Source organism: Nilaparvata lugens, chromosome 14 (assembly GCF_014356525.2).
Source record: "Nilaparvata lugens isolate BPH chromosome 14, ASM1435652v1, whole genome shotgun sequence".
In the NCBI taxonomy this organism is placed as follows: Eukaryota; Metazoa; Arthropoda; class Insecta; order Hemiptera; family Delphacidae; genus Nilaparvata; species Nilaparvata lugens.
Window position 1 is genome coordinate 11,312,605 of NC_052517.1, and position 13,251 is coordinate 11,325,855.

Below are 13,251 nucleotides of genomic sequence, written 5' to 3' on the forward strand. Positions count from 1 at the left end.
CAGACCAATACCCAAAAACCAGTTTTTTGGACTCAGGGGACCTTGAAACGTATAGAAATTTAGAAATTGGGGTACCTTAATTTTTATCGGAAAGCAATACTTTCCTTACCTATGGTAATAGGGCAAGGAAAGTAAAAAATAAACATTTCATTCTACGTTATGCTATTTTCTATCATTGATCCATGCCATTGATTTTGGAATAAAAATTTTAGTATGCTACCTATTAAGATGAAAAACGTATTTGTTTTGGAAAAAACTGGGATAATAATTTATTATTGTTAACTTATTATATTATTAATATGTTGAATATGGCAATGAATTATAATATTCACATTGGGAGATAAAATTCCAAGGCAATCCTTGTATTATTTTTCTTGAACATTTTTAGGTTATGTCACAGTTGTAAAATAAGGTTAGTTTCCTAAGCATAATATTATGAAGAACTTTATTCCAAAATAAACTTGCAAACTATAAATTATGGATTTAGATGGAATACTTCAAATAATTTAGGTAATCGATGACATTTATTTGGCAACTCATCTTTTCCAAAACAATAACTGAATTGTGTTTGCTCGGTTAGGTCTAGAACTTAAATTTAAACCCTACCCCAGTCGAGGGTTTAAAATCTCGCTGTTTTAAGTTCTGGACTTAACAACGATTTTTCATAAATCCTTGACTCGGAAAGAGGCGAGAATCTAATTCAAGTCCTGGACTTATAAGCCCTCAACTCAGAAAGCGAAATTATAAACTTCAGGGTCTAACGTGATCTCTAAACTCCAGGGTCTATTTGAGCCCTCGACTACGTTAACGCTCTGACTCGGAAAGCCAATTTTCTGACTCAGAGTTTAAAGTCTAGGTTACAGTAAAGTCTAGCCGGTTAAAGTCTAGGACTTGGCTAAACCCCGAGCTCGGAAACCGGCCTACATGTTTCAGGACATTTTCTCACAAAGTTTACAGGAGTTTACAACATAATAATTATAACATACATATTGTAAAGATAAAATTTGAGTTTGATTGAAAATAATAAGTGACCTTGCCCAACTCGGTGGTGATAAAAGTACAAAATAATGCAACCCTGTATAACATCAAGACAAAAACACTTCACGATCTACAACGTTGGAATTCTAATAATTTCTTTGGAAGGAAATTTTTAATGAGGTGAACGTGTAACATATGCCTCAACAGGCTTGTCTAAGAACAATGGAATAAGGCTTGAGGTTTACTGTTCTCTGTAGGCCTATTAATATCCATGTGGAATTCTTTTGTTATGTGGACTCACTTAAATTTGTCAGTATTCCTTATGGGGATAACATCAATTCTTCCCATTAAACCAATAGTGACAGTTTTATATACTAAAGTGAGGTCCACGTTGTAATGGCAGTGTTTGATTAGCAATAGTATTGCTATCATTGTTTATCATTCAACAAAGAGCTTTGCTCTGTTGCCAGATCGTCTTTTAACAATGTAGAATTAATAATTAATTGAGAAAATATTTTATCTTAATTATGAAAATTCATTATGAAATTATTGAAACTTATAATTCCTTGCTCAATAAAATATAATTGATTATTTTAAACGAGAATGAACAGAATTACATCAATAAACCTGTATCAGCTACCGTCTGTAGAAGGCATTGACAAGACAGAGGATTGGCAACGTTGTTCTCCTATTTTCCTTCACTGCCATTATAACGTGGATCTCACTATAGAAGAACTCTGTAAGAACTATAAGAAGTTGCTCAAAATATTTCATCTTAATTATGTAAATTCATTATGAAATTATTTAAAAATATAATTTATTGCTTAATAAAGTATAATTGATTATTTTAAACGAGAATGAACAGTTAATTTTACATCAATAAACCTGTATCAGCTACCGTCTATAGAAGACAGAGGATCGGCAACATTGTTCTCCTTTTTTCCTTCACTGCCATTATAACGTGGACCTCACTAGAGCGAAATTCAATAAATTTATTATTGTCAGAATTTCATATAAATAAGATCAATGCGTTCCATTAAACCAACGCTGACAGTTTGAAGTGGATATAACCATATAAGGAAGCCTTTGTTATAAATGTTAGCTCATTTGGGATTTTCAGGCCTTGTCAGATCTTTACTGTGCTTTTACGTAATATGAAGCTCTTTGTTTTATAAGTTTATTTGTTGCCTTTTAATAACCTCAGTTGTGCATTATTCTGCCATACAATTACATAGCATCATATATCCGATTGAATAATTTTTTTCGATTTGTATAAAATATCATCTAGGTATCAAAATGAAAACGTTTTCTCAGGGAAACATTTTTTTCGATCGTTACTTTTTTAGATATGAGAGCCTAAAGTTTAAATTTTTGGGTGATAACATTTCAAATTCGGTAAGAGATAAATCTATGAGATTTAGAGTATAAATTCTTCATGGTTTTGTCGATTGGATAAAACAAACATTTCCTGAAAAAATCATTTTTGAGAAAGTTATTCAATTTGCTAAAAATGACCAATTATAACTTTTTCTCATTCCATTCATTATTATTCACTTACATTGATATTCTCATATTCTTACTTCTTCATTTATTTTATTCGCTCTATTTTCTCCAATCTGTATTTCATCAATCTCATTTAATAAAGTGAGTTATATGTATGGGAACCCTTCAATAAATTTATTTATTTATTAGGTTAGCACAAACAATACAATGATCGAAAAAGAAAAACCAGGCTATTGCCCAAAAATTTTCAATTTCCCAATTTAGTTTCAAATTGTCCAATCATTTTATACATAGGTTATGTATTAATCTGTAATTGAAACATTTTTTCTTGATCATTACTTTTTGAGATATGAGAGCCTAAAGTTTAAATTTTTGGGAGATAACATTTCAAATTCTGTAAGAGATAAATCTATGAGATTTAGAGGATAAATTCTTTAAATTAAAGAAGTTAATTAAAAAAAATGAATTAAAGAAGTAATTGATAAAGTTCGATCAGCCGCCATTTTGAGTAAACAGAACATTTTCATTGATGTCATTTTTTCGTTTTAGAAAGGCCTTTAGAATGATGTATCACACAATGGATGTTTACATTCAAAATATTCTAGTTACAACCACTCATTTCTTAAAAAACTAAAACTTCAATCAGCCGCCATTTTGGATACAAGTATCATAGAACATTTTTATTGATGTCATCTTTCTTGTTATAAAAAGGCCTTTAAAAATGATTTATCACACAATGGGTGTTTACATTCGAGTTACAACCCCTAAGTCACCCCCTTATGAGGGTTTGAAATTCAGTTGTACGTCAAAAGGTAGAGTATTTGACCAATAACTCATCCTGAAAGCTGCAGTATTATATCTACAGCAGTCTCCAACCTATTGAAGGGTTCCCATACATATGATTCACTCTGTAGATTCACATCACTATATTATAGTGATCTATAATACCGACCTATTAGAGTGAATCTATAGGAAAAGTCATACGTGACAATACTATCCGTCAATACCTTTCTTCAATTGATTTTTTTTCAATTCTATTTACATATTTTTTAAATATTTTCTATATTTAGCTAAAAGTTCTTATACATTTACATATTTTTGTGTTATTCACAGGAGGAGGAGGAGGGGATCAACCCAGCCTCCAAAATGGTTTCGATGAGCAGTACTCTGGTGGAGACTGTCTCCATCAACTATGAAGACTTCAATGAGAGCTTTCTCACATGTGGCACCTGCTTATGTGAGTCTATCATAGTTAATATTAATATTATCAATTAATAAATAATTAACTAACCTTAATTATCTATTATAACTAATACATAACAATAACCTTATATTTAAATATTATAATTCCTTATTATTATTATTAATTATTGATATTAATTAACCTTGAAAATCCTTATCGACATTCCAACAACAAAAATAATTTAAAAACTTGATTTTTACAGCGATGTCCTTCAGGCATTTATTCTTGTGCGACTGTATCTGAACATTGTGATGTAGACTACTATCTCAATTCAAATTTATTTCCACAAAAAACAAACACTTCGACTATACATCAAAATGCAATGAATCACAATTGGTTCAAATAAATTAATAAATAAATCAATTAATTAATAGTATCAATAGCTCTATTCCTAAATATTAAAAGAATAATGTATAATCAAACTGAATTTATTGAGATTATTTTATCATTTCATTATTATTCAATACACCTAATAGCATAAGTTTGTTGGAAATCTACTGGAATAAGTGATAACTTGTCCGCCAGTAAGAGCAGTACCCTAATACTAAGAGAGGAAAAGATTCTTAACTCTAGGATTTCTACACGTAGGTAATTCTAGTCATAAGATCAATATATGTGTAAAAACTTCATTTTGCAAGAGACATTCAGAATGGAAACTATATTATTTTGATATAAAACATACATAAAATTAAAATATAAAAATTAAATAAACATGGAAACTGAATTGATATTTCTGACTTCGAATTTTATATGATTTGCACAATGAAACAATACTACGGTAATAAAAAATCCTAGAGCATATTTGGAGAAAGAGGGAAAAAAATTGATAAGAAAAGTAGAATTAGTTGAAGGAGATGGAAGCATATAAGTTATTTTGTTAAAATAATATTCTTGGATCATCCAGTTTTTTATTGCTAATGGAGCATACTTCGTTATTATTTTTTGAATTATTTCACAGTTTCAAATAGAATAAACTGGACTGACTCTGTACAGTGTGCAAAAAGCCTATTGATTTCTAAATCCACAATTTTGAACAATGCGTTTTATCTTTGACCAAGCAAAGTGAGGTCTAAAATTCAAATCGAAGGTTTTGCATTTCTCTTTATGTTCAAATGTTTATATTTATGTTTTTATGTTCCGCATTTCCGGCGAAACGCGGTAATAGATTTTCATGAAATTTGACAGGTATGTTCCTTTTTTAATTGCGCGTCGACGTATGTACAATGTTTTTGGAAATTTTGCATTTCAAGGATAATACAAAAGGAAAAGTAGTCTCCTTTGAACGCCAATATTACCGTAAAAATCAGACTTTAGAATTATTCATCATAAATGAGCTGTCGAGTGGATTATAATTTGCATGCAATTCAATATCTCAATGTAACTTAGTGAAAAAACAGCTGTTGTGTGGACTATTGATTGCATGCAGTGAGGCATGCAATTGATAACTTGAAGTAGCATAGTATTTTCTTCCGACTTTTCTCTGCTTTCAACTCGGTAAGCTTTTGATGGCAGTAGCATATCTGTTTACATCAAATTATAAGCATTGTCGATACAACAACCCAAACAGCCATTAGTTGTTTATACACCGATATCTCGCCGACACGATACGACAAGACAGAATTTACTCTGATTTACTCTAATATTAAGGTTACACTGGCTGTCAATAGTTCTACGAAGTCTTTCAATATTAATACTCAATTCATAAAATAACATCATATTACCCTTCTTTCTTAGTTTTATATTGAAAACTTTTCAAAAAAGTTACTATGATGTTATTTTATAAATAAAAATGAGTTTCCCTGAATACATTTTAAGATAATAGCCTACTCATTCATACATTTCTGTATTATCATTTATTTATCGATTAAATTAGGGCAGTTTTGGATCAGTAATGTAGAGGACATCATTTAAGAACGAATTCAAGGATTTGTGTGAAAATAGTGTTATTTCAACGAAACAATACTGGAAAGAAAACAACGCAGTCAGAACAGTTGAACAAAAATCATACACTGTGAGAGTTTTCTAACCCTATTAACCGCACGTAAACTATGAACTATGAACTACGATAAGTGCTAGAAGAAAATATGAATAAGGGGGAAGTAGAAAAAGAAAAAGAAGAAGGAGAAGGTGAAGGAGAAGGAGAAGGGTAGGGAGAAGAAGAAGAAGAGAAGAAGAAGAAGAAGAAGAAGAAGAAGAGAAGAAGAAGAAGGAGAAGGAGGAGAAGGAGAAGGAGGAGAAGGAGAAGAAGAAGAAGAAGAAGAAAACAAGTACGGTAGAAGATTGTTGGAGAAAAATGTAATCAAGTTCAAAAAAGAGAAAAATGGAAATGCAAAATGTCAACTGCGATAAGAGCGGGGATGGAGAAGAAGGTTAAAGATGAAGGAGAAGAAGAAGAAAAAGGGAAGAAAGAGAGCAAAAAAGAAATCAAGTTCAAGATAGAAAAATGGGAATATGTCATGTTGCTCGTCTAAAAATGGCTTCTGGTCTTATCTTCACTTATTCGTGTTAAGTTCAACTCTCTCTCTCACACACCACACTCATCCTCTCTCTTTCTCTGTATCACACACAGACACACTTTCTCTCTCTCGCTTCTTCCTTTGTTTTACTTATTCTTATTTTTGCCCACCTTCTACTTCTCCAAAGTAAAAGCTTATCTTGAAGTTTTCTACCTTGGTTTTAAAACGGATGTAAAGGTTTTAGTTTCCATGCTTTTGAGTTGAACACAGACAATGCTTGAGCAGCTTTGAACTTGTATTCTGTTTCAAAATAATATATGAGTTAGAGAAGGATGAAGTTAAGGCTTGAATCGTTGGGTGGAAGGAGAGAGAATGCGTAGATAATGTGGAGGAAATATGAAACTGAAGCCTGTGTTCAGGCCTTAATCCTTTACAGGATTTTGTTTCCATGTATTTTAAGGAGAAGGAAATAAACTGATGGAGGAGAATGGGGGAAGGGAAAGAAGAGATGGAGAAGAAGAAAATGGAGAAGAAGAAGAAAACAATGAAGAGTAAGAAGGAGAAACAAGAAGAAACGAAAGGAAGGGAGAAGCTGAAGAGTTTTGTACATTGTACTATAAACATGTACAATATCGGGGCACCGAGCTTCGCTCGTTATTTATTTATTGATAAACAGAACTTAATTCTTTAAAATGATTGGTGAAGGACTGCAGGCACAGCCCAAAACTGTACTTCCAAAAAGTAGGTTATGTTCCTTTTTAAATTGCGCGTCGACGTATATACAAGGTTTTTGGAAATTTTGCATTTCAAGGATAATATAAAAGGAAAAAGGAGCCTCCTTCATACGATAATATTACCGTAAAAATCAGACTATAGAATTATTCATCATAAATCAGCTGTCTAGTGGACTATGATACTACCAGTTCAAAAACATCGAACATCTTGAAAATGATAATGCCTTTCCATCAACAATGTAGACAATTGCAGCCAGACCTGATAACAGCGCTCACACTCACATTCCCGGACGACACGTCACGGTACGATAGGACAGAAAGCTCTATATTTATTTAGGATTTTTTCTAGACATTTTTAATTGAAAATTATTTATTAATTTTTGAGAAAACATAACAACAGGTCAATGTAACTTACTGAGCGCGAGGTCTACTGTTCACAGAACTACTAGTTTTGATAGTGTCAATTGAAATTTCTTAATTTCTCGCGAGATACGGTAAGCTTATTGATTACACAGCTGATCTCCCACACAGGCACACGCATCTTCTGCTATCGACAGACGATGAAATTTTATAATATGTTTTTCCAATGATGAATTATCCTTTTCATGTCCTTCAGCAAGTTTTCCCAGAGATGAGACCTAGTGCAATCGAATTTTGATATCATAAACCTACTATATTCCAAATTTCGTGAAAATCGTTAGAGCCGTTTTCGAGATCCGTTGAACATAAATAACCATATAACCAGATATAAAAATATATACAGAAATTGCTCGCTTAATATAGGAGATAATATTGGAGAAGAGGAGAAGAAAAAGGAGAAAACCACGATAAATACTAAGAAGAAACAGAAGTGATATTGACTTCGGAGAAGTATGAAAAATAATGTAAAAAGATTCGATTTAATTTCTCAATCTATGCACATTATAATATAATGCTGGATTACACACTAATTCTTGGTAACTAACTATTCAATGAATCCTACAAACAATTAACTGGATAATTCATTTACTACTTGAAGAGAAACTAATACAATTTGAATGCCGACAGTATAATATCATGTTGTTTTTACATAAATTGGTCTAGTTTCAACAAATAACAGTCCATTTTTAGAAAAGAATAGTTTAGATCCAGGAGGAAAGGAAGAATAAGAAGATTTATCTAGATATGTAATACCCTTTCCATTAAGGGCCGGTTTCCGAGCTCGGGATTCAGCCAAGTTCTAGACTTCAAGCAGCTGGAGTAAGAAAATTGGCTTTCCGAAACGGGGCGTTCTCGTAGTTTTTATGATAATCTTTATTTTCTCATTTCTATAATTGGAAACGTCTTTTATCGACGGTATGAAACATTCCTAAATAATTCAAAATAGCTAAGACGTTAAACTATTTTCTCTTTATTTTTGACCGAGCGAAGTGAGGTCTAACGGTGCATACAGATTCACGCGCCGCGAACATGAGCAATTCACTTTTAATCAGCTGTTGCCAAGCTTTTATACCTGTATCTTACTGTTTCTGTAAAAATACAGATATAATCAGCTGATTAAAAGTGAATTGCTCATGTTCGCGGCGCGTATATTTGTACGCACCTTTAGATTCAAGTCGACGGTTTCGCATTTCTCTTTATGTTTAAATGTTTATATGTTCAAATGTTTATATGTTTAAATGTTAATATGTTGCGCATTTCAGCGAAACGCAGCAGTAGATTTTCATGAAATTTGACAGGTATGTTCCTTTTTCAATTTCGCGTCGACCTATACATGAGGTTTTTCAAAAAAATTTCATTTTAAGGATAATACAAAAGGAAAAAGAGTTACCTTCGGACACCAATATTACCGTGAAAATCAGACTATAGAATTATTCATCATAAATCAGCTGTCTAGTTGACTCTAATACTACCCGTTCAAAAACATTGAACATCTTGAAAATGTATCTTTATATCAATGTTAGTGGACAGTTGTTGTCTACTAACTTTGTCTTTCCATAAGCTAAGGCCATGATTCTAGTTTGGAGTTATTGATAAAAAACATTTTTCTTTTTTAATTTGATGATTAACATTTCAACAAATATTATTGAAAAGAAATTGATTTCTAAAATCATGAAAAGTGAGAAATGAAGTAGGAAATCAGCATTATGGTAGTTTATTTTGTTAATTTCAACACACCGATTTTTCGCCAACACGACAACACTGAATGTTCTCTGATGGGTTGATTGGATTGGCATATCGACGGCAGCCAGACCTGATAACAGCGCTCACACTCACATTCCGGGACGACACGTCACGGTACGATAGGACAGAAAGCTGTATATTTATTTAGGATTTTTTCTAGACATTTTAAATTGATAAACCATTCATTAATTTTTGAGAAAACATAACAACAGGTCAATTTAAATTACTGAGCGCGAGGTCTACTGTTCACAGAACTACTAGTATTTTTTGTTCAATTTTATAGTTTTTCGAAATCTAATTTGAACGTTGACTACTACTATGCTCCGCTTCGGAAATTCTCTGACTCCAGCTGTTTAAAGTCTAGAACCAGGACCTCCTAAACACCGAGGAGTATTTAGGAGGTTCTGCTAGAACTTGCCTAAATCCCGAGCTCGGAAACCGGCCTTAAAAGTATACTGAAGTGAAGAGACAAAGGGTGACCAAGAAAAGAGTAAAACGAAGATGTTCATAGAGGAAGAAGTAAGGAGGCAGAAGAGGATAACAAATTTTGAGAAAGTTGCAAGGATGACCATGAAAGGAAGAAGATATTGATGAAATAGTTATTATGAAATCAACTTTGAAACGCTCACTATGACATAATGTCAGTTGAAGATTAACTACTTGCATAGTTAGTCCTGCTTTTGAAGTGGATGAAGAGGAAGAAGAAGAAAAATACAGCGCTAAACATACTAATCACTGACATAATCATAGCAGGAACATGGCTGTTACAAAATTGGAGACATTCAATGTTTTAAGATGCTATTAGTTGTCAATATTTTGTTTTACACCCAGGTTGACGTGTTGAAGGCAAGTTCAAATTTCATCTTTATTGAAACTGTGACTTGATTATACAGTGTTTGTAACAGTGATAATTTAACTGAATATATTATACTTTGGTATTGAATTTCTACTGACACTAGTAAAAATGAGAATGTAAGGATTCTTATCCTAGTTTTTTATGAGGATGAAGTTTTTGGTAGAAATCCTTAAATATAAATCTGATCATTTTTGTAGAAATTGTTGAATTTTTATGTTCTTTTCAAGATCTCTAAATTAATGTAGATGTATTATTATCTTGCACAGAATTGGTCAACAGTGAAATTTGGAACATAAACTCCCTATACCATGTGATATCTTCACCAATATCCTCTTATTATATTATTCTTCAATAATAGTACCTTCTCATTACAGAAGGCCACATAACTGTAGTGAGCAACGCAGTTGGTTTCTCCCAACGAGCTAAATCAATAATATGGTTTACTATAGAAATAAAAAATAAATATGACGTAGGCTATTTACTATAGTTGCGTGGCCTGATGTTAGAAGCAGGTACTTATATTGTACAATAATATTGAATATATCCTATTTATTACTATTTTAACTAGTAGACCTCGCGCTCAGTAAGCTACATTGACCTGTTTTTTTCCTCAAAAATTAATAAACTAGTAGTTCTGTGAACAGTAGACCTCGCGCTCAGTAAGTTACATTGACTTGTTGTTATGTTTTCTTAAAAATTAATAAATAATTTATCAATTTAAAATGTCTAGAAAAAATCCTAAATAAATATAGAGCTTTCTGTCCTATCGTACCGTGACGTGTCGTCCCGGAATGTGAGTGTGAGCGCTGTTATCAGGTCTGGCTGCAACTGTCTACAACGTTGATGGAAAGATACAATTTTCAAGATGTTCGATGTTTTTGAACGGGTAGTATTATAGTCCACTAGACAGCTGATTTATGATGAATAATTCTATAGTCTTATTTTTACGGTAATATTGGCGTATGAAGGAGGCTCCTTTTTACTTTTATATAATCCTTGAAATGCAAAATTTCCAAAAACCTTGTATATACGTTGACGCGCAATTTAAAATGAACATAGGCCTACCTGTCAAATTTCATGAAAATCTATTACCGCGTTTCGCCGTTATTGCGCAACATAAAAACATTTAAACATTAAGAAAAATGCCAAACCGTCGACTTGAATCTTAGACCTCACTTCGCTCGGTCAATAATTTATCAATTTATTGATCGGCTTTCTGTCCTATCGTACCGTGACGTGTCGTCCCGGAATGTGAGTGTGAGCGCTGTTATCAGGTCTGACTGCCGTCAATACGCCAATCCAATCAACCCATCGGAGAACATTCTGAAAATCGGTGTGTTGAAATTAACAAAATAATCTACCATAATGCTGATTTCCTACAAACTTCATTTCTCACTTTTCATGATTTTAGAAATCAACTTCTTTTCAATAATATTTCTTGCAATTTTAACCATCAGATTAAAAAAAAAATAAAAAACAAAATATTTTCTATCAATAACTCCTAATTGAAATCATGGCCTCAGCTTATGGAAAGACAAAGTTAGTAGACAACTGTGTACTAACGTTGATGGAAAGATACATTTCCAAGATGTTCGATGTCTTTGAACGGGTAGTATTGTAGTCCACTAGACAGCTGATTTATGATGAATAATAATTCTAAAGTCTGATTTTTACGGTAATATTGTCGTTCAAAGGAGACTCCTTTTTCTTTTGTATTATCCTTAAAATGAAAAATTTCAAAAAAACAAGTGACTTCAAACTGGAATCATGGCTTCAGCTTATGGAAAGACAAAGTTAGTAGATAACTGTGTACTAACGTTGATGGAAAGATACATTCCCAAGATGTTCGATGTCTTTGAACGGGTAGTATTATAGTCCACTAGACAGCTGATTTATGATGAATAATATTCTAAAGTCTGATTTTTACGGTAATATTGGCGTTCAAAGGAGACTCCTTTTTCTTTTGTATTATCCTTAAAATGAAAAATTTCAAAAAACCTTATGTATACGTCGACGCGAAATTGAAAAAGGAACATACCTGTCAAATTTCACGAAAATCTGTATCTGCGTTTCGTCGTAAATGCGCAACATATAAACATTCAAACATAAAGAGAAATGCCAAACCGTCTACTTGAATCTTGAATCAATTGACACAATCAATGCAGTTGCCATGAAAGTGTAAGAAAATACAATCAATATAAAATTAAAAAATTAAGATTTTTTTTATATTTGTCGAAGTTATAGCTGTTTGAATTTTAGTGCCCCAACGTGGGCTAGTTTACCCTACTATGAAATATGATTCTCTACAAACTAACTGAACTGAAAATTGTATTGAACTGAAATTGTAATAGAATGTGCACTATGTGAACTGCTCTGCTCGAAACCGCTCGGTTGACTGAAGACATGTGTACGCTCTCATGCCTGCTCTAGTATATCGAACCGCCCGACAACCGAGCGTAAATCGCTGTCATGTGAACAGGCTTTTAGACCTCACTTCGCTCGGTCAATAATATTACAGTGGTGTTTATAATAATATATCGTTTTCTTTCGAATCAATATTTAAGGTTCTTTTACAACATTTTTGGATGTTTCGCAGGCATGTACGACGGTGGAGAGCACACCCCGAAACTGCTATGCTGTTCACACACAGTCTGCCTGCACTGCTTGACGCGCATCGCCGGCGCGGCCAGCCAATCACAGGCGGGCACAGCGCGTGGCTCACAGCCGGGCGCCCAGCCTCCGCCACCCGCCACCTTCCGCTGCCCCATCTGCCGCGAGTGCATCACTGTGCCGCGGGGCGGTGTTGCCGCTTTGCCTCCCTCCTTCCTAGTCAACCAACTGCTCGACCTGATGGCACGGCAACGTCGCGAGGTCGTGCCCAAGTGCAGTGTGCATCTCAACCAGGTCAGCAAAACTGCTATAGTGAAGTCCACGTTATAATAGAAGTAAATAATAATTATTGTTTTTTTCCAATAGTCACAACATTGTATTGTTTTTGTGTTTTTGGTGAAATGATTTGAATTTAATATCCAGAGGAGTTGGCTCAAACGTCACCCCTTCCAATCAGGCGCAACTTATCTATAGTGAGGTACACGTTATAATGGCACTGGAGAAAGATAGGAGAACAACGTTGCCGATCCTCTGTCTTGTCAATGCCTTCTATAGACGGTATCAGATACAGGCTTATTGATGTAATATTAACTGTTCATTCTCGTTTAAAATAATAAACTAAATTTTATCAAGCAAGATAGGTCCTGATAGAGCCGAAAGGCTATAGTGAAGTCCACGTTATAATATCAGTGGAGAAAGATAGGAGAA

The 13,251-nt window shown here is 33.3% G+C and overlaps 1 protein-coding gene across 2 annotated transcripts in view; it reads left to right on the forward strand.

Moving 5' to 3' along the window:
- The window catches only part of LOC111055620 (tripartite motif-containing protein 3), an 81,382-nt gene that overhangs the window by 16,353 nt on the left and 51,778 nt on the right, over positions 1-13,251 (forward strand). For both annotated transcript variants that reach the window (XM_039440749.1, XM_039440748.1), the window contains 2 exons: positions 3,595-3,718; positions 12,530-12,837. In XM_039440749.1, coding sequence (XP_039296683.1) covers positions 3,628-3,718; positions 12,530-12,837 — 399 coding nt within the window. In that variant the 5' untranslated portion in view covers positions 3,595-3,627. The remainder of the gene's footprint in view (positions 1-3,594; positions 3,719-12,529; positions 12,838-13,251) is intronic.